Genomic DNA, 18,542 nt, shown 5'->3' on the forward strand with positions numbered 1-18,542 from the left:
TCTTCTTGTATTCGTTCGGACAGGAGTGCTCGGCAAACAGTCTGCTGGAAAAATAGAGGCTGACGAAGCTCTTATGGCGTGTGGGAGGCGCGAAAAGCAAGTCAATGGCCAGCGCAGTTGTAGCTAGGGTGCAGTGATGAAAGGTTGTCAGTGGGCGTTGATGGGCAAAAAGCACACGCCGATTGGCTTGACACGCCCGTTTTGGACGCCACTTTAGAAAGACGCGCCTTTGGCACCGTGACGTGACGGACCCACCGAAGCATTAATGGCTTACACGTGATTTCGCGAGGCCATCAAGAGAGCAAGGTGCTGTATGACATGACTGTATTCAGAAAAAATGCCTTGTCGAAATTATCGAGTATCTAGCTCTCTCGACAGCTTTCTAGATAGACTCTTCAGTAGTGGCAGTGGCAAAACTACAACAGAGTGTAGGCGCAGACGCCACTCATCAGCAAAGCCTGGCACTGTACAGAATCTCAATCAAGGGAAACGATGGATTGCAATAGTCCGAAGTAGGGTCTTTAATTGAGGTAGGATTCAACTCTTCGTCAAAATTTGAGGCCAAACTATCTATACTATGTCTGCTTGACCACAGTCGTAAAACACATTGCCCCATCAAACGCCAACGCTGTGCAGGAATGCCAACCTTGGCATGCAACGCAAGTGATAAACACAGAAAAGGGAAATTCTCCAAGATAGAGCAAATGGAAATGGTGCGATCAGGAGGACTCTTTGATCGCGCCGAGCTCACACCAGTCCTTAATGGGCAGGCAGCTCAAATACTTGCACCATCCACACTGCTCACCAAGTTTGTAAAAGTTGTTCAACAGCACAATGAAAACGACAATGATTGTGATGAGAACAGCGACTCGTACAATCCACCAAGCCCACCAGAGAGGCTTTCGTCCTCTGAAGAAGCCGACAGGGCTTTTCAGGAAGGCCGGGTGCACTGTTTGACCGCCCTGGACAGCGGAATAAGCCGTGCCCTCATCCAGGCGTCTTCGCAGCGCATTCGGAGAATGCAAAACGCAAATTCCGAGGGCCAGTCCCATGAGGAAACCCCCGATATGCGAGAAATTGTCCAAGCCGGGCAACAAGCCGAGAACAAAGGCAATGACCATGTCCAGGATAATAAACATGAGGTCCTTGACGGGACTGCGACGCTCCGACCAGGAGTAAAGCAAATCCAAAAGAGTAAGCGCAATGATGCCAAACAAGGAACCGGAAGCACCAGTAGAGGCAATGCCAGGGGCCGCAAAGTTGCCGCCCATGACAAAACCAAAGATGCCAGCGCTCATATACACGAGGAAAAAACGGATAGACCCAATAGCTTGTTCCATTTCCTTGGCCACTGTCAGCTGCAGGAGTAAGTTGAATCCAATATGGATGATTCCAGCATGCATGAAGATGGGGAGGATGAACCGGTACCACTGGTCAGGCGCTGGGTGTTGATCTGCGTTTCCGTCAAATACGGGGTCGGGCACGCCGCCAAATCCACAGAGCGTGGACAGTGGGCAAAGTTCACTGTTGGTCGTCGCATTAGGGCAGAGGAAATAGATTGGTCGATCGGCCGGGGCACCCTGGATCGCCTTGATGTTGTGCATGCAAGGCGCATATCGGGCGCCCATGTTGATGAGCACCTGCGTCGAGGGGCCAATCATGGGATTAAACTGCGGCTTAATCATGATGGGAGAGCCCGTCATTGTACCTGAAATAGACTTGTCAGCGGAAACGAATTTGGCATTGGGATGGTGACTGAGCGCAACTCACCATTTTTTACAATTTCGGCAATGAAAACGGCAGCTTGGACCAAGCTAAAAAGGTACACGACGAAAGGAATCCGTTTCTTGTCGGAACCAAGCATGCCCAGCTCTCCCACACGGACTTTGCCTCTACCCCTGCGTAAGCGTTGCCCAGGGGCAGCCGATGCATCGTAGATGTGATCATTAGCTTCAGCGTCCTTGTTCGGTCGGTCTTGCAGGGGAATATCCTCCGCAACATTCGGTCTAGACGAGACAGGTGAGGGTCCGGCCTGGCCGTAGTAGCCCGTATCTTGGTAGTGGCCATGCTGAGGCGTGTTTCCGGCAGGCACACTGCCTGGTCCGGAGCTTGGCGGGTAAGCGTTGTCGTCGAAGACGCTATCGAAAGGCGACGGTCGGCGAGGCTGGGTCTGGGTGTTTTGTGTGTTGTAGCCATAGTTGTTACCGGGCTGTGCGGCGTGATACTGTGGCGCGGGCGTCGATTGTTGGGAATGCACATGTAGAGATTCTGGTTCGTAGTAAGGCTGTTGTTGTTGCGCGTTGTGACCGCCGCCGCCGCCAGAATACGGATAGCCACCCGACGCCATGATGTCGATGTGTTATCTCTCCGTCTAGGGTTGGAACGCAGAAGTGACAGTCCTAGCAGGTTGTGAAAAGCAAGCAACGAGCGTGTGTTGAATGGAGGCGACGAAGTGAGGAAGCTTCTGCAGCACGCGTAGGATTGTTGGAGAATGGACGGTGAGGACCCAGGCGGGAGCGGATGGCTAGAGGGAGTTTAGTACGCAACACTAGTCTGGGGCGGGTGGTGGGAGGGTGGGAAAAGCCAGCGCTAGGAGCGGAATAGGCGCGTGGCCTAAGGTACCCAAACCAAGGTAGGTGGTACTCACTAAGTAAGTAAGGTATCGGACGTAAAATTGCAGGCGTGGACTCGTTTCAGAAGCCTGCTTATGCCGACAAACAATGAAGCGGGGGAGTCTGTGTGTGCAGCAAGGGATCAGGGTCGCATAGACAGACAGTGAATGGGGAGGGGATAAAAGAATGCAGGCGTGAGAGAAAAGAAAAAAGCAAGGCGATGATGGAGGAGGTAATAAACCCCAGCGACAATTCCAGCAGGGTGCTAAGTAATTGTGATGGGCAACGCAAAGCCCCCTCGAGGTACCAAGTGACCAAGGCACCCTCAATGAGAGAGCGAGGTAAGTACTTGGTACTTATGGAGTAAAGAGGGTCCCGATGTGCCTGGCTGACGCAACGCCCGTGTCCACAACTGGGTGTCTGGCTGTGTAGGTACAACCGTACAAGTAAGTACTCTGTACCCGTACCTACGCAACCATGGTAAGTAGTCAATTTACTCACTTGGATACTTACCTGCTTACAGGTACTTAAGTACTCCGTACGTAGGTAAGTAGTTACTTATGTTGACCGCCGCCACAGTCTGGCAATTGTCGTTAGGTGCTTGTGGTATAGATTCATCTGTCATATGTACAAGGCTGGCAGTGCATTTCTTGGTGGAGCATGCAAGTACTGTCAGGGCCCAGTTGCCAGCCACCAGCCAGCCAGCGACTGCCACAGTGCAGACACCCGTTGCGGCGGGAGTGGCTGGGCCGGCTGGCTGGTCACTTCGAGGCGCAGCTCTCGGGGGCTATTTTTGGAATCTCCAGCAATAACTTACGGCAAGTAGCCGTCGCCAGCCTAAGTAGCAAGACGCTCCATTTCGTGCATTTTCTTCTTCTTCTTTATTGGTAGCCTGAAGACACTTGGCATTACTACGTATTTCGACATGCCGCATGCTTCTGCAGCTCAAGCGCCTCGTCGGGTGTCACCATCATACGAACTGTCAAAGCCACAACCGCCTCCACCTACACTCCATTCACTGCCGAACATGCCAACTCCTGGCCATTATGAACCACGCTGTATACCACTGCGCACATGAAATCGCCGATTCTTGCAGGGATAGGTACTGTTCTCCCGATCCATGTATGGCCTCACCCATCAACAGCGTCCAAGACCGAATGTACGAAGTAGCCCTGCCGCGTATGTTGCTGCACAGAGACACCAAATCGGGGCGTAATCAGCTTTTGTTGATATATACATACTTTCTTACATGAATGGGTGATTTTCCATTGAACATTTGCGACTTGCGCCTTTTGCCGTGTCTGGCCATCGCCTGGTTTTGTTGTACATGGTGTTACATTATCCATTTGCCACTTCCAGGCATATCATGGGTGCCGTGTGATGGCATCGTTGTTGCTCCTTTTTGCTTTCCGTGTTACTTCTTGCCCTTGTCTGAGTCATCCTCTTTCGTCGGCTCCGTCTCTTCATTCTTCTTGGCCGTACTCCCCCAGTTGCCGCTAAACACGTCGGCAATTTGTTCCATGATAATGTCACTCATGCCTTTGCCCTCTTCGAAGCTCTTCTGGTGCTCCTCTGCTCGCTTCTCCTTCCAGTCCTCTTTTTCGCCGCCCATCCATATATCTTTGAGGACGTTGGAGCTAGCCTTGTCCTGACCAGGCGGCGGGAGACCTTTGGCGGCGGCCTCGCGCTCCCTGTGCTCCCTGAGCAGGCGCTGGGTGCGTTGCGCGCCCTCGGGCAGGCCGTTGTCAAAGGCCGATGACACGCGGTTGTTGAATCGAGAGTAGATGGATTCGCCCGTGTAGGATTTGCAGAGGTGGTTTGTTGAGAGCGAAAAGGTGGCAGCGAGGGCGAAGAAGCGCAGGTCCATCTTGCGCGGCGGCATCAGCATGATGAGCGGCGTGCCAACGGCGAAGACGATGGCGACATTGTCGATTAAGGGGTTTTGCGGTGGACGCTGCGGCGGCTCAGGTTGCGCTGTCGTTGTGGCCATAATGTCGGGTTCTCGATCAAGTGCCTTGCTCGGCTCTGGTAATCTATGTGAAGAAATTTCGCAGTGATGTATGTTCGCCAACGGGATGAGGCTCGGCCCGCGCACTGTCGAATTGCGGGCGGCCTGGGCCTTGGATCCGTCCGATAAAAGCTTGAACGGGCGAGGTCAAGGCGGTAGCGGGTGAAACCTTGTGGTTCGCGGGGGTGGCTCGGCTCGACGATTTTGTGAGTCTACTTTACACGAAAGAGTATCGCGATTCGTTGCTGGCTTGCGACGTGGTGGTGGCAGAAGATGGCAATGTTGCGACAAGCATTCCGCGAAAGCATGTCGTGAACAATATTTCAGCAGTGGCGGCAACGGTGGCTCTGCCGTTGTGGGGCTGAGTGCTGGTATCCCAACACTCACCGCATCTTGGCAAACTATGAGCAAAAAGCTTCGGCTGGGACCAAATGACCCTGCATTGTACAAGAAGCTGCATATGCAAATTGTTGCATCGCTGCATATGTGAGGCCGTTGAGTTGAGCGTCGACGGCGTCTGTTGATATCGTGGCTCAGTTTCCCGATACCCGAATTACAGAGAAGGAACTAGTGGCTGACCAGCCCCGATAAAGTGCGAGCCGTACGGTGATTGCCAGCAATGTGGTTCTCCTTGCGTATTTCTTTTTCTTTTTCTTTCTTTTTCTTTTCTTTGTTTTCTCGAAACCGGTATTGTTCGAAATCACCATAGCCGAGGTTCTGTTGTAATTAGTGTGAACAAGCAGTGGAATCGGTTTATTAGGCGGGTCAAGTTGCGGCTACCCATCACAATGTCGTATGTTTTCTGATGACACCAGCTACTTGGGCATTATTATTGGGCAATTCTAGCTTGAAATTGACCTATCTGCAAGATGAGAGTGAGAACAGCGTGTCAAGGTACGGAATACAGAATGGTGCATCGGTGACGGACGATATATGACGGGAGGTCGGGATTGGGACCGCAAGACAGGCGGGTTGTAAACTGGCGTGGGAATACAAATTCAGTTGGAAGATATATTCTATTAAGTAGTGTAATGGTGCCAAACAAAGACGCAGGCGAGCTGTGTGGTCCAATGTACGTACATTGACAAGGCCAGCGGATGAGGGTTTCTCGCTTGCTCGTATATCAGTAGGTCATCTATTACTCCCGTTGTACCTTGGTACCTACCTAGGCTGCTAGGTAGGTAGGTAACCTTTGGTCTTCTCTCCTTGCCGCCCGCCCGCCCTCCCATCCCATCACCTCCCCCCCACCATTCAATCCGCCCGCCGATCTCCTGCGCCAGCTCCAACGCTTTTGCATCGTCGACTTCCACTTTCCCGACACTCATCACCAAACAGGAAGCTACGCCCTCTTATACTCCCGCTCGTCCTACCGCAATCGCCCTCAAACACTGACTCCCATAAACTCCTCAAGAATATCTGTCAATCTCGACTTTTACCACCGCCGTACATGAATATTGCCTCCCAGCTCTACGGGCATAATTTGTTTCTCCCCGCCCCTCCACTCCTTTGTGGCGTCTCTCCTCATTGTCCCTTCATCCTCACCGCGATTCGTCATAATCCAGAAACCCAGGCCACAGCCTGGAATCTAGGGGGCCATTCCCCGAAATCTCACTTATTAGATTCCGTCTTCTCAGCAGCCATCCTGCCTGCAATGTCATAAACTACCCTGCAAGACGGCCAACATGTCACTGCCGCCCGTCAAACCATCAAGTTCCCAGAGCCACGGCGCTGACCCCCAGTCTTCCAGCACGTCCGGTCTCCCTGATAGCTCTTCCGCCTCGGCACCGCCGGCCACCGACTCAGGCCTGCCCGCCAAACGAGGGCGGAGGAGCAATCCCAAAGTCAAAACCGGTTGCACCAATTGCAAGTGAGTCCCTGTCCGACAATGGCGCACCTTACTTTCGGCCATCTCTTGCTTCCGTCGGTTCTTCATGCTGACTTGACACCTCAACTCAACAGGAAGCGAAGAATCAAGTGTGATGAAAAGCGCCCAGAGTGTACCCAATGCGTCAGAAGCGGCAAGGCATGCACGGGCTACCCCCCTCCCAGTCGCCACGCGCGGCCGGTCATGGATATTCGCATTGCACCAAAGCCTCTGGCCGCGATGCAGCTTGCCCCTGCCCCTCCATCTGGTGTCGCCGCCCAGTCTCAGTCCACGGGTATAAGCATGCTTCAAAAACCAACAGTCTTGCCACCTCGTCGTGCTGGCCGCCGGCGGAAGGTGGAGCAATACAAGGCGCTTGCTGCCTCGACGGTACCTCTTGCGCTTCATCGTCCTTCTATGGCACTGCCGCTTCAGCCGGTCGAGAACATGTACTTTGAACTGTTTCGCTTGCACACAGCCTCTCAATTATCCGGCTATTTCAACTCCAACTTTTGGACCCAGCGTGTGCTGCAAGAATGCCACAACGAAAGCGCCATTCGCCACTCTGTCGTCGCTCTTGGTGCCTTGTACAAAACTCTGGAGTTATCTTTTGAGGCCCCCTACGGCGTCGATACGAAGCATCACACTGATTCTATCATGGCTCACTGGCAGATTGCCGTCAAGCAGTACTCTGACGCATGCAACGCCGTGCTGTCCGTCAAAGGTGACACTGCGTGTAGTCACAACACCCGTTTAGTTGCCATCATACTCTTAGCTTGCTTTGATTCTTTCATAGGCGATCACAAGCAAGCCATTATCCAAATTCAAACCGGGCTCAGCATCCTTGGGCAGTCGCAGGGACGCCGTTCGTCCAATCTTCTAACCGCACTAAATACAACTCCAGATGAATTGGTGACCCTCTTTGGTCGTCTTGCCATTCAGGCAAAATCGTACGACCTTGCTTTTCACTTTCCTCAGCCCTATATCATCAAGTTGGGGTCTACAGCAGACCATCCAGACTCCCCAGGATCTGATGCAAGCTCGCCCTCGGCTATCGGCAGTCCTCCCCGGGAGGGCATCTTTGAGACATTGGCTGAGGCACGACTGGCCTCTGATAAGCTATGCATGGCCCTACTCATGTTTATTGAGCAGCTACATGCTGCCAAAACGGACCCGAGCTATGTTCTCCCCGCGGCATGGAAAGTATACGGCATGGGTTTGAAAGATCGCTTGACGGCTTGGGCCGATGCATTTGAGCCTATTCTCATGTCACGCCACCGCCCAGACATGCCATACCTGGAAAGAGCAGGTATTGCAGCTCTCAAAATGTTCCAGATCAATACACACATTATTTTTCTCATGCTATTCTGCGACAACGAATTACAGTTCGATGCTTTCATGCCGCATTTCAAAATGATTGTCGAGCTCGGTTGGGAAGTCGTCGGCGCCGACGAAAGCAGATTTGCCGCCGAACACCACGCACAGCCGCCAGGTCAGCCTCATTACGCACACGGCACCTGGGGAGCTTTCCAAGCGGGCAAATACGGCGCCGGTCGCTTGAAGCCCAGCTTCTCGGCCGACCTGGGCATCGTCCCGCCCTTGTTCGTTGTGGCTACCAAGTGCCGTGACCCCTGGCTACGCCGCCAGGCTATCCAGCTGCTCAAGAGTAGCGCTCGCCGGGAGGGCATGTGGGACAGCGAGCTCACATCTAACATTGCTACTTGGGTCATGCAACTCGAGGAGCAGGGTGTCCCCGGAGGCGGCGGTGCCGCGGTGCCGCCGGCCTTTGACCCGCGCAACCCTGCGGCGGGCTATATGGATGACCAAGGTGTTGTGCAGCGCACCATTCCTGATGATCGTCGCATCATGCTCAAGGCCGCGGATTTTGACCTCCGCGCTCGCTATGCGGACATTGTCGTCGGCACGCGGGCCGTGTATAACGGTAGCTTAGATGTCCGTCTCAAAAAGACGCGCATTTCTTGGTAGCACGGATGCATTTTGATTCATAGTCTCCATTTTTTTTGTTTATATTACTCCCATCTGCCGTGTTGACCATTTTCGAGTCGGCGGTATCTTTGGTTGATTCAGGTGGGAAACAAGTACAATGTCAGTCCCATCAGCGTCGCACATATTAGTATTATACTATTTGTATCATAACTTGTGACTTTCAACGCGCAACCGATTCCTTCGAGGCAGTCTCGTGCCCCTTTTGGTTAATATTGGAACTGACCAAACTTTCCATATAATGACACAATACACTAAGACACATTACAATACAGAGTTGATCAGCTGCCGACGTAAGCATCATTTCACGGCGGAGACATTTACAGTCATGATCATAGCGCATTTATACAGCTTCTATTCGCAAATATTATACACGTCTCCGAGGATAAAGGCCGCGTGCCAGACGTTTTGCCCGCATGATCCATGTGTTTATGTACTATTTTTACACTTCCTGTCTCTGGCTATGAACAGCCATCGTTAGCGAGGCTCTCTTTCTTTCCTTCCTTTCTTCTTTCTTTCTTTTTTTTACTTTCTATTCTTTTCACAAGGGAGGCAGGTCTTCTCTGCATATTGGGCACTGCAGTCGAAATTTCATCCAGCTTTCCAGGCACGGCGTGTGAAAGATGTGTCGGCACGGCGTGACCATGTACATGCGCCTCGCAAATACGCTCGCCACGCTGCCAGTGTTGGTGCCATCCTCGTCTCCGCCGACGCGCACGACGGGCACCTCAAGAATCTCCTGGCAGATGGAGCAGTCAATGACGTGGCGCGTGCCGCCACCACTCTGTTTGGCCTTCTCGCCAGGCGTGGCGGCGAAACCGCTGCTGCTCCGTCGCGGGTGCGACCCGTCGGGCGTTACTTCGTCGTCGGCCGCCGCCGCGAGCAGGCCAATCGGCAGACCGCCGGCTTCGACATTGTCCTCGCGCAGGACAGGGTGGTAGTCCCATGCCTCTGGGAGCCAGCGGGCGGGCACGGCGAATCGCGGGCCGAGGACGTCCTGAGCGCCAAGGAGCACAACCTGCAGCCAGACCCACGCGGCGAGAACGGCAAAGGCGCGAGGGCTTGTCTGCGCGAAGAGAAAATTGTCGGCTTTTAACCAAAAGTAGGCGACCGGGGTCATGCGCAGCAGGGACTGGCCCAGGACAAAGGACCAGGTGAGGGCGCGGCGGCAGTTGCGCACGGCGTTGCGGTGAATCTGCGGCGCCCACATGGAGAGGTAGGCAAAAGCACAGAGGTCGAGGTATGTGGCGCGCGCCGACGGATACCATGTCGACGATGACAGCGTGACGAAGCTAATGACGAGGCTCGCGAGGATGAAGCGCCCTATGATGGCCTGGAAATTTTGCCGCGGTGCGGTAGGTGGTGATGGCGTGGTGCGGCCGGGCACAGCGGCAGCGCCATCGCTCACGTCAGCTTCGACGTCGCCGTCAAGAGGTACAATCACGGGTTGTTGGGAAGGCAGGAGGCCGCCGACGCGACCCGTGGCGGTCACTGGGCCGGGAAGGAGAGAAGCAGACGGCCGGTTCACGGGAGGCGCGGGAGACGGCGTGGTATTCGTGGACGGCTCTGAGCGTGGGTGGTTCTCTGGGAACTGTACCTCGTAAATCTTTGCGAGAAAGCTGCCACCAATTGTCATGGACAAGAAGGCGGCAAACATGAGTGCCATGGTCGGGAGGAACGTGGCTCGAGCCGACGAGACCCATGTTGCCGAGGCTGTAAAGGTGATGCCGTCGACCATGACCATGGCGCTGACAGTGCCAAAGCTCACGCGACCCATTGTTGACGGTGTAAACGTCTCCTTCATCTGGTTCTTAAGCAGAAAGACCTGGCCAAAGACGACGCACGCAAAAATTAACAGCCAGGTTTTGATCCGGTGCGTCTGCACCTCGGCCTTGACGCCCTCAATATGGTTTGCCGCGCCCGGGGGAAACTCTGGCGGGCCTTTGGATTCGAGAAAGAAGGCGCAGTCGGGCGAGTAGACAACCGTCGACATGCGCAGCTTGGGAATGTGGCCGACAGGTGCTCCCTGAGGCGACACGAGCTCATCCTCGATCGCGCCGATGAGGCGGGCCATGTCGAGGTTGTCCTTGGCGGCGGCGCCTCCGCGCAGGCGGTCCCGGTCTGGCGGATGCACCTGAGCGTACAATATAAATTCGCACTGTGGTGCGGGGCTGAGGAGGAACTGCGGGTTGCTCTGGATCTCGGAGCTCCAGGGCACCGTCTGGTCGGTGTAGATGTTCCTCTCCTTAGTCTCGAGCACCTTGTTCAGGCGCTTTGTCAGCAGGGCCTTGCTGGACTGAAAAAAGTCTGGGCCGGGCGTGAGGTGAGGTAGGCCAAAGATGCCCTCAAACTTCTCGCTTGTCGTCGTCATCAGGATGACGCCTTGCCGCGGCCAGTGCACACCCCAGAGGCGCATCTCCCAGGTCGACTGCGACCCAGTTGTATCCTCCACCGACAGCGCGCCCTTGACGTTACGGATCAAGCCACCCGATAAAGGCGCTTGGTCGCGTGCTAGCTGATCGTATGTAGTGGTCGTCTTGTTGCCCTCCATGTGCAGGTGCATGCGTCCCGACTGGCCTGTTAAGTTGCGACCCCAGCCGACCCGGTCGCCGACCCAGTCCATGCCGGGCACACTATTGCTGAGGTTGTAGCTCTGATAGCTTCGTGATACGCTACCTGGTTTATATATCCATTCGCCTTCCAGACTGCCGGATGCTGTCATCCAAACCGGTTCGCCTTCGGCCGTATCCCACAGCGGCGGCTTGTCTGGCGCAGAGGCTACCGCATGCCGGCTCAGCTGCAGGCTCTTGTCCCGGAACCTGTCTAAGTCTTCCCAGGCAAATCCGTCAATTTCTCTGAATCCTGTTATATTGACAAAAGACGGTGTCTTTTGCGCAGTCGGCGCAAAGTCTCCCCACGCTGTGCTATTGAGCACATCGAGAGCGTCGCGGTGCCTTGCCAGCCGGCGCGCGGCAATTGCTGAGAGTAGGGGGCCTGTCTGCCCAACAACGTCGCCCATGGGTATGAGGAGCCATATCATGAGCATAAGCAGAGCAAAGCTCAGCCCAGTCTGCTGTCGCGGCGGCATCCTATAGCGTCGCTGGTGTTGCACTTGATAGTCGGCTATCCTGTAGTTTCTTTGGTCTGTTTCAGCGTCGCCATTCTATTGCATGCTTAATTTCGGCGTCATTTCGATGTATGATATTCAGGCTCCTCTTATGACCATTCAGCCAGCAGAAAAATCGACCGCAGATGGGACGGGGGCTGCAGTTGAAAAGGTAAAGGTGGATGGATGAGCAGCGTGAGCGAGCGCCGGATGACGCTAGTGTGAGGAAGCAGCAGCAACAGTGGAGCAACGCTGTTGGGCCGCCCACCTGTGGTGGCATGCATCGCGCGCGCCAATGCATCAACCATCTACCTCTCCAGACCACATTATAGGCTCGAAATCCGACTCGTTAATGTCTGCTCGAGAAGTTGCGACAGACATGTCTTCAAACAACCGTGACTCCAACACGCCGGTGCAAAATAACGTGAGATGATTTCCTGCACAGCCGTGACACACGCCTCGGCTTCCACAGTTTTGTTCTGCGACAGCTTCATCCTGGCGGCGTGCATTTCACTAACTGACTCGACGGCCTCCATAGCCTGGCGATGATGCGCGCACAGAGCTCAATGCTGCAGTAGAGGAGCTCCTCAACACCATCCAGAACAAGTTTGCCGGTGTATCTTCAGAAATATTTGCCAAGCGTAAGTCTCTAGGAAGAGAAACCCCGCGCCGTTGTTTTATTCACTGACGATCCAAGTGGATGATATGTCATCAAGGTTGGACAAGCTTGAAGCAGAACTGCGCGAGAACAACTCAAAAGACAACTCCTCCTCCAAATCATAGACGGAAGGCTTATCGAGGGGGTCGTGGCACGTAATGACAAGGTAGTGGACAAATCATCTTTACGATCATTAAACGGCAATAGAATTCCGCTTTGATTTATTCATTCCGACGTGCTTTGCTTTTCTAATATAGCTATGATTGTGTCAAACATTCAACAAAAGGCACTGCTCTACAGCTCATCCTTGGCTTCCTCGACCTTCTCAGCGACATCCTCAACAAACTTCTTGAGAATGTTGGCCTTGCTCTTGATTTCGTCGCGCTTGGAAGGCGCAAGTCCACCCTTGGTAAGGATGCTATCGAGTCTGGCCGACTCCTTCTTGACCCAGCCCTCGTTTTGGCTGAGCTTGTCGAAAACACGTACGTAGTACTCGGCATACTTGAGCTCGGCGGCTTCCTTAAGCTTGCCCGCTTCTTTCTTCACCTCGGCAGCGACTTCAGCAAGCGAGGCGCCACCAGTCAGCTTCTTGACAAGAACGTCGAGTGCAGCGATAGTGCCAGCACTGCCGTCGAGCTCACCGCCGGGAAGACGGTGGGTGCCAGCCTTTTCGTTGATGTACTGGACAATGCCAGCCTCGGTACGGGCAGCGTCGCAGTCAACGCCCTTCTTGTCACCTGCAGCAAAGAACTTGATGGTAGGGTAGGACTTGACACCAAACTCGGCGGCGACAGCCTTGCTGTTGGGGGCCTCGGCATCGACCTTGGCGATGACGACGTTCTTGTCATTGGCGAAATCGGCGGCGACGAGCTCCCAAACGGGGGCAAGCTTCTTGCAGTCTGGCAGCTCCAGTTAGTAATATGGACCGAGTTCCTGGTGATACAGCTACTCACGTCCGCACCACGTGGCAGTAAAGGCAACAAGTACGTGCTTGTCAGTGCCGACAGTCTCCTTGAAAGTGTTGTCGTGGAGCTCGACGACCTCGGAGGGCAGTTCGAGCTTCTTCTTGGCCTTGACTCCTGTCTTCTTGGTGATGAACTCCGTAAGGCTCTCCAGATCGCGGCCAGAGTTGTACTCCTCGGGCTTGTCACTCTTCCCATCGAAGAACTTGAGCGTGGGGAAACCCTGGACGCCGAAACGTTTACCGAGGTCACGCTCGGCGTCGGCGTCGACCTTTGCGATCTGCACCTTGTCCTTAGCGTGCTCGAAGACACCAGCAAGCTCCTCGTAGATAGGAGCGAGCGTCTTGCAGTGACCACACCAGGGGGCAAAGAACTCGACGAGAGTAGGCTTTCCAGACTTTAGGACCACATCGTCAAAGTTGTTGGGGATGAGGTCGATAACGGCGGACTTGGCGGCAGCTGTGGCAGCCAGAGCTCCGAGTATGACGGTCTTGAGCAAGACCATTATGAATTGAGGATTCTGAGGAGGAAAATATATCAGTTCTGTGAAATAATAGAATGTTTCCAATTCCAATTGTGTGATTGAATCGAACCGGAATGGCGAATTGGGGACGCGAAGCAAAGGGAGCTGCTTACAGATCAACAAGCTTCTATACACGTATGGCGTATGGAAGTTAGCCCCAGTTAGACAATTGGAGCTCTCGATTCAACAGTGACGCCGGCTCCCCACCAAGGGGCAGCGTTCTCTAGCCCGGTCTTCCAACGTCTATCAGCACGTGATGATAGACGTTGGGAGGATCACGTGATTTACATGAAGTGGGCATTGACGGGTGGGCTGGGGTTGGGAACCCTCCAATCGGTTGCCAGAATGGGGCGAGGGAAATTCACACAAAATTTACGCCCACCTTAATCTTCGCGAAATCTCCTTCCACACCAGCAAACTAGCCTTCCGCCAACACAACCACAATCATGTCTCACGAAAGCGTCTGGAACTCGCGCCCGCGCACCTACGGCAAGGGCTCTCGCAGCTGGTACGAATAAATCCCGAATTCACGAAATCTGCGCTGTCAGGCATGGCAAACTCCCACCGAGAGGGAGCCTGTTTGACGGTCGGAGCGAAACGCGAAGACGAAACTGAAATACCGAAATACTAACACTCGTGTCCCTTTTCTTCTGTAGCCGCGTCTGCAAGCACACCGCCGGTCTTATCCGCAAGTACGATCTGAACCTGTGCCGTCAGTGCTTCCGTGAGAAGGCTAAGGACATTGGCTTCAACAAGGTACGCCATATCGAAACTACATTCCTCCCGAAGGCCCGGACCATTCGGCTCGACCAATTTGCTCTTCGATCATACTTCATGGCCAATTCATACATCTGGCTCCGAGAGCAAACCACGACGCAATGCGCACAACTTTGATACGGACGAATGCTGACATATCTCCACTCTCTCCAGTACCGCTAAATGCGCCTTTCTTTGTTTTTTTAAATTAGAAAAAAAAAAGTCCAAGCCGAATCTATTTTCGATCACCCTCATGGGAAGAGATTAGGAGAGCGAGGAATAGCCATGGGGGCGGGGATCTGGGATGATGCATTTGAGTGATGGCGTCGCAGAGGTGGAAAATTAGCACTCGAAGGGCTGCCCGCTTGGAACCGGAGTTTTAATGGCTTGCTTTGGTTTTGAGGAATTCGTGCGTCTGACGATTATCCTCGGTGGATAGACGAACACCATTTATAATGGAAACCACACCAACACAGCTGTTTCGCGTCAACGTTTGTGATGTAAGGCGCTCGCCAAGGACCTGCCTAGAGCACGCTGCGTAGGAGAGTGAAAACTGTCAGTGACGAATGCGTACATGGCATGAACATCGATCTGTACGAGTGCATCTATACATGACTGTACACGGTGTTCTCACAGGGCCCAGTCGAGTAGCGTACTTGTAGTCACCTGCCGCGCTGTGCGTCAAAGTCGCATTCTTTGCAGTTCTGCTAGAGTACATTGAGTTTTACATTTGTCTATCGCTACCTCTTTTCAGCCCGTCTAAAGTACAGATTCAAGACAGTGGAAAAGAACCAGAGTGGAGATCCTCGAGGAAGCGTCCTCGGGAATATACAAGAGCATCATCCATGCTCATCAAATAACTTTTGCGGCGTTGGCCGCTCTGTAAAAATTGGAGTCTTTGCATGCCGTCGCCTTTTATACACCGTGCAGCGGAATACCGTCATGGTAATGCGCTTCCCGTACCTATTTCATTTATTTCATAATGCGAGTAACCAGACCAGTGGCAACAGTTCTGCCACCTTCACGAATGTTGAAGCGCTGGCCAATCTCGATAGCGTTGGGGTTGGTGAGGGTCAAGACCATCTCGACGTTGTCACCAGGCATGACCATCTTGGTGGAGGCATCTTCGGTGCCCTCGGGGAAGGACAGATCAACGGAATCATCGGCAGTACGAAGGTAAATCTGTGGGCGGTAGTGCTCGTGGAAACCAGTGTGACGACCACCCTCTTCCTTGCTAAGAACGTAGAGAGAGGCCAGGAACTGGCTGTGAGAGGTGAGAGAGCCTGGCTTGCAGACGACCATGCCACGGCGAATGTCCTCGCGACGAATGCCACGGACAAGCAGACCAGAGTTGTCACCAGCCTGGGACTGGTCGCAGGACTTCTTGAAGGTCTCAATGTCGGTAACCTTGGTCTTGATGGACTCGCTACCCTTGCCGACAATCTCAATATCCTCATCGCGTTTGAGAACGCCACGCTCGACACGGCCGGAAACGACGGTACCACGGCCAGGAATGGAAAAGACATCCTCAACAGACATGAGGAAAGGCTTGTCCATCTGACGCTCAGGGGTGGGGATCCACTCGTCAACAGCCTTGAGGAGCTCATCAATCTTCTCCTGACCAATCTCGGGGCGCTGGTTGTTCATGGCCATGAGAGCAGAGCCCATGACAACGGGGGTATCGTCACCTTCGAAGCCGTAGGTGGAGAGCAGCTCACGCATCTCCATCTCGACAAGCTCCAGCATTTCAGGGTCGTCAATGGCGTCGACCTTGTTGACAAAGACGACGATTCTCTGGACACCAACCTGACGGGCTAGCAGCAAGTGCTCACGAGTCTGAGGCATCTGGCCGTCCGAGGCAGCCACGACAATGATGGCACCGTCCATGTTGGCTGCACCAGTAATCATGTTCTTGATGTAATCGGCGTGACCGGGGCAGTCGACGTGGGAGTAATGGCGGGCGTCGGTTGAGTACTCAATGTGGGCAGTTGAGATCGTGATACCACGCTTGCGCTCCTCGGGGGCCTTGTCGATGGCACCATACTCGAGGAAGTTGGCGAGACCCTTTTCGGCCTGTCGCTTGGTGATGGCGGCGGAGAGGGTCGTCTTGCCGTGATCGACGTGGCCAATGGTACCTGGGCAAGGCGAGTTAGCAATCAATAAACTTATTGAACGCGATGGATCACGTACCAATGTTGACATGGGGCTTGCTACGGTCGTGAGTAGCATATGTGCGGTAGGCGTTCAGAATGCTGGCAGCATTCTGGGTCTTGATGGAGCGAAGGGGGTTCGCGGTCAGGCCCTGCCGCGCCGTGCGCATGAACGGCGCGATGGACCGGAAAGCAACAGACATTGCGAAGACTTTTGATATTATAAAATGATAACAAAGGTACAGAAGAGAAACAAAGCGACGGGGAGGAAGAAGAGCAGGCGAGGAATAGGTAGAAAGCTCTCCTGTGCAGAAATGCGCTCTGAAATTTTTATAAGCTCCAGCGGCGCGCAATTGGCAATTGGCCAGGGGCCAGTGGCAGCGCGAGGTTAGTGCAGCCCACTTTGCTTGAGGCCAGTCACGTGGCGCGCCAAAACTGACCCTGCAGCACTCGCTCATCTGCAGCATCAGCTTCTGTTGAGGGGAGGAAGAAATTCGCAGTATATTGGCCGACGAAGCATCTTATCCTACTGTTTACCGTCTCGCGGTCGATTGAACATCTTGATAGACCGTGGCTGCCCGACGGAATATCTGCTATCCGCAACATCCCGTCATCCAGTGGCACCCGAAGAAACGCTCCTCGGCGCACCCGGAACTGATTAACATTCTCCATCGAACACCTCATAAAGTTGTTCAGAAAGAAGAAAGGAGCCGAATTTAAGCCTTCTACCACCGCAAATGGATCCTCTCATGGAAGACAACACCGCCGGGGCGCCCAGCCTCAACTTGCTCGGTCAAGCCGCAGCGAAGCTGCTCGAGTACGGAAACAACGCCAGCAACAATCTACAGGACACTTTTACCAACATGACGATCCACGGGTGGCTGCGTCTCACTGTCATTGTCGGAGGGTACCTCCTGCTGCGCCCTTATCTTCTGAAGCATTCCGCCAAGTATGCGGTATCGAAAATAGAGGAGGAGGAAGAAAGGGAGCGAGCCCGGGCCGCTGCCATGACACCCAACGAGCTGAGGGGTGCCAAGAAACAGCTGCAAGAACATCTTGATGACGATGAGGTCGGCGACGGCACAGGTGCGGACTGGGGTCAGAGGGCCAGAGTGCGCCAGCGAACCATGCTCAAAGAGATGCTGGAGGCGGAGGAACGGAGACGCATGGAGGAGGAGGAAGACGACAAGGACATTGCAGAATATCTAGAAGATTGAATACCAGATCCTTGTGGCTTGCAGACTCGTTGCATCGCAGCACAGGGAGGGCCTCTGTACCATGATTACGAACGATAGACCTGGTTTTTGTGTGCCCTGGATTGGGCTGGGCACGGGAGTTGCGCGTCTTGGCAAGGCAGTGTTTGTACTATAACTTTGAGTCTGGCGGCTAATCAATCCTTCTTACGTGACATGCTACTCGGATATGCCCCAGTGTCTGGTTCGTTTGTGACATTGTGAAAAGCTGTATCTGTAACGGCTGTGTCGAGGCAGTGTGTGCTCCTGGCATAGGTAGGATCTCTGCTGGGCGGCTGACGGCTGCCAACGGCGAGGCGAATCGAACCTTTTTTCCACTCCCTGAAGAGGTTTGAGACTCGGCGTATTAGTAGGGAGAAGAAGACTACCTACCATATGCCTTTATCGTTTCAAAACAACCCCTCGCCAAGCACCACGGGATTCGACCAGGCAGTTCTAGAAACCGCTGACGCCAAGCTTGCAGGCGTTGAGGCAGTGGCGGGGCCGCTGAGGGGCCGTTCCTGGGCGCTAAGAAGAGCGCAGCTTGCCGTCCGGTTACAGTGCAGCTGTAAGTAGTGCAAACAGGGCAAGGTTGGGTTCGCATTAAAGTTTTTACCCGTAACTATATACTACCGTACTTGACGAAGAATCCGGCTTGCTTGCTTTA

The 18,542-nt window shown here is 53.9% G+C and overlaps 9 protein-coding genes across 9 annotated transcripts; 4 read left to right on the top strand and 5 right to left on the bottom strand.

Annotated features, from left to right (window-relative positions):
* Positions 1-719: 719 nt before the first annotated feature.
* On the bottom strand, positions 720-2,347 carry V2A60_004770 (rhomboid family protein; the record flags this gene model as incomplete). Its single annotated transcript, XM_083256084.1, has 2 exons — positions 720-1,708; positions 1,771-2,347. 2 exons carry the CDS (start codon positions 2,345-2,347, stop codon positions 720-722), a joined length of 1,566 nt encoding a protein of 521 aa, XP_083112210.1.
* A 1,679-nt stretch (positions 2,348-4,026) lies between these two features.
* Positions 4,027-4,602, bottom strand: V2A60_004771 (uncharacterized protein; the record flags this gene model as incomplete). Its single annotated transcript, XM_083256085.1, has 1 exon — positions 4,027-4,602. One exon carries the CDS (start codon positions 4,600-4,602, stop codon positions 4,027-4,029), a length of 576 nt encoding a protein of 191 aa, XP_083112211.1.
* Positions 4,603-6,302: 1,700 nt separating this feature from the next.
* Positions 6,303-8,470, top strand: V2A60_004772 (uncharacterized protein; the record flags this gene model as incomplete). The annotated part of the gene is made up of 3 exons (XM_083256086.1): positions 6,303-6,487; positions 6,580-7,208; positions 7,281-8,470. The coding sequence occupies 3 exons, from the start codon at positions 6,303-6,305 to the stop codon at positions 8,468-8,470; spliced, it is 2,004 nt and encodes a 667-aa protein (XP_083112212.1).
* Positions 8,471-9,029: 559 nt separating this feature from the next.
* V2A60_004773 (uncharacterized protein) lies at positions 9,030-11,576 on the bottom strand (the record flags this gene model as incomplete). The annotated part of the gene is made up of 1 exon (XM_083256087.1): positions 9,030-11,576. One exon carries the CDS (start codon positions 11,574-11,576, stop codon positions 9,030-9,032), a length of 2,547 nt encoding a protein of 848 aa, XP_083112213.1.
* Positions 11,577-11,973: 397 nt separating this feature from the next.
* V2A60_004774 (heat shock factor binding protein 1-domain-containing protein) lies at positions 11,974-12,377 on the top strand (the record flags this gene model as incomplete). The annotated part of the gene is made up of 3 exons (XM_083256088.1): positions 11,974-12,018; positions 12,133-12,235; positions 12,292-12,377. 3 exons carry the CDS (start codon positions 11,974-11,976, stop codon positions 12,375-12,377), a joined length of 234 nt encoding a protein of 77 aa, XP_083112214.1.
* A 169-nt stretch (positions 12,378-12,546) lies between these two features.
* On the bottom strand, positions 12,547-13,719 carry V2A60_004775 (thioredoxin-like protein; the record flags this gene model as incomplete). The annotated part of the gene is made up of 2 exons (XM_083256089.1): positions 12,547-13,151; positions 13,206-13,719. The coding sequence occupies 2 exons, from the start codon at positions 13,717-13,719 to the stop codon at positions 12,547-12,549; spliced, it is 1,119 nt and encodes a 372-aa protein (XP_083112215.1).
* A 464-nt stretch (positions 13,720-14,183) lies between these two features.
* V2A60_004776 (40S ribosomal protein uS14) lies at positions 14,184-14,631 on the top strand (the record flags this gene model as incomplete). Its single annotated transcript, XM_083256090.1, has 2 exons — positions 14,184-14,245; positions 14,394-14,631. The coding sequence occupies 2 exons, from the start codon at positions 14,184-14,186 to the stop codon at positions 14,629-14,631; spliced, it is 300 nt and encodes a 99-aa protein (XP_083112216.1).
* An 834-nt stretch (positions 14,632-15,465) lies between these two features.
* V2A60_004777 (translation elongation factor Tu) lies at positions 15,466-16,846 on the bottom strand (the record flags this gene model as incomplete). Its single annotated transcript, XM_083256091.1, has 2 exons — positions 15,466-16,628; positions 16,684-16,846. The coding sequence occupies 2 exons, from the start codon at positions 16,844-16,846 to the stop codon at positions 15,466-15,468; spliced, it is 1,326 nt and encodes a 441-aa protein (XP_083112217.1).
* Positions 16,847-17,380: 534 nt separating this feature from the next.
* On the top strand, positions 17,381-17,860 carry V2A60_004778 (trafficking PGA2-domain-containing protein; the record flags this gene model as incomplete). Its single annotated transcript, XM_083256092.1, has 1 exon — positions 17,381-17,860. One exon carries the CDS (start codon positions 17,381-17,383, stop codon positions 17,858-17,860), a length of 480 nt encoding a protein of 159 aa, XP_083112218.1.
* Positions 17,861-18,542: the final 682 nt, after the last annotated feature.

This window comes from Cordyceps javanica, chromosome 3, assembly GCF_051103115.1.
Source record: "Cordyceps javanica chromosome 3, complete sequence".
Taxonomy (NCBI): Eukaryota; Fungi; Ascomycota; class Sordariomycetes; order Hypocreales; family Cordycipitaceae; genus Cordyceps; species Cordyceps javanica.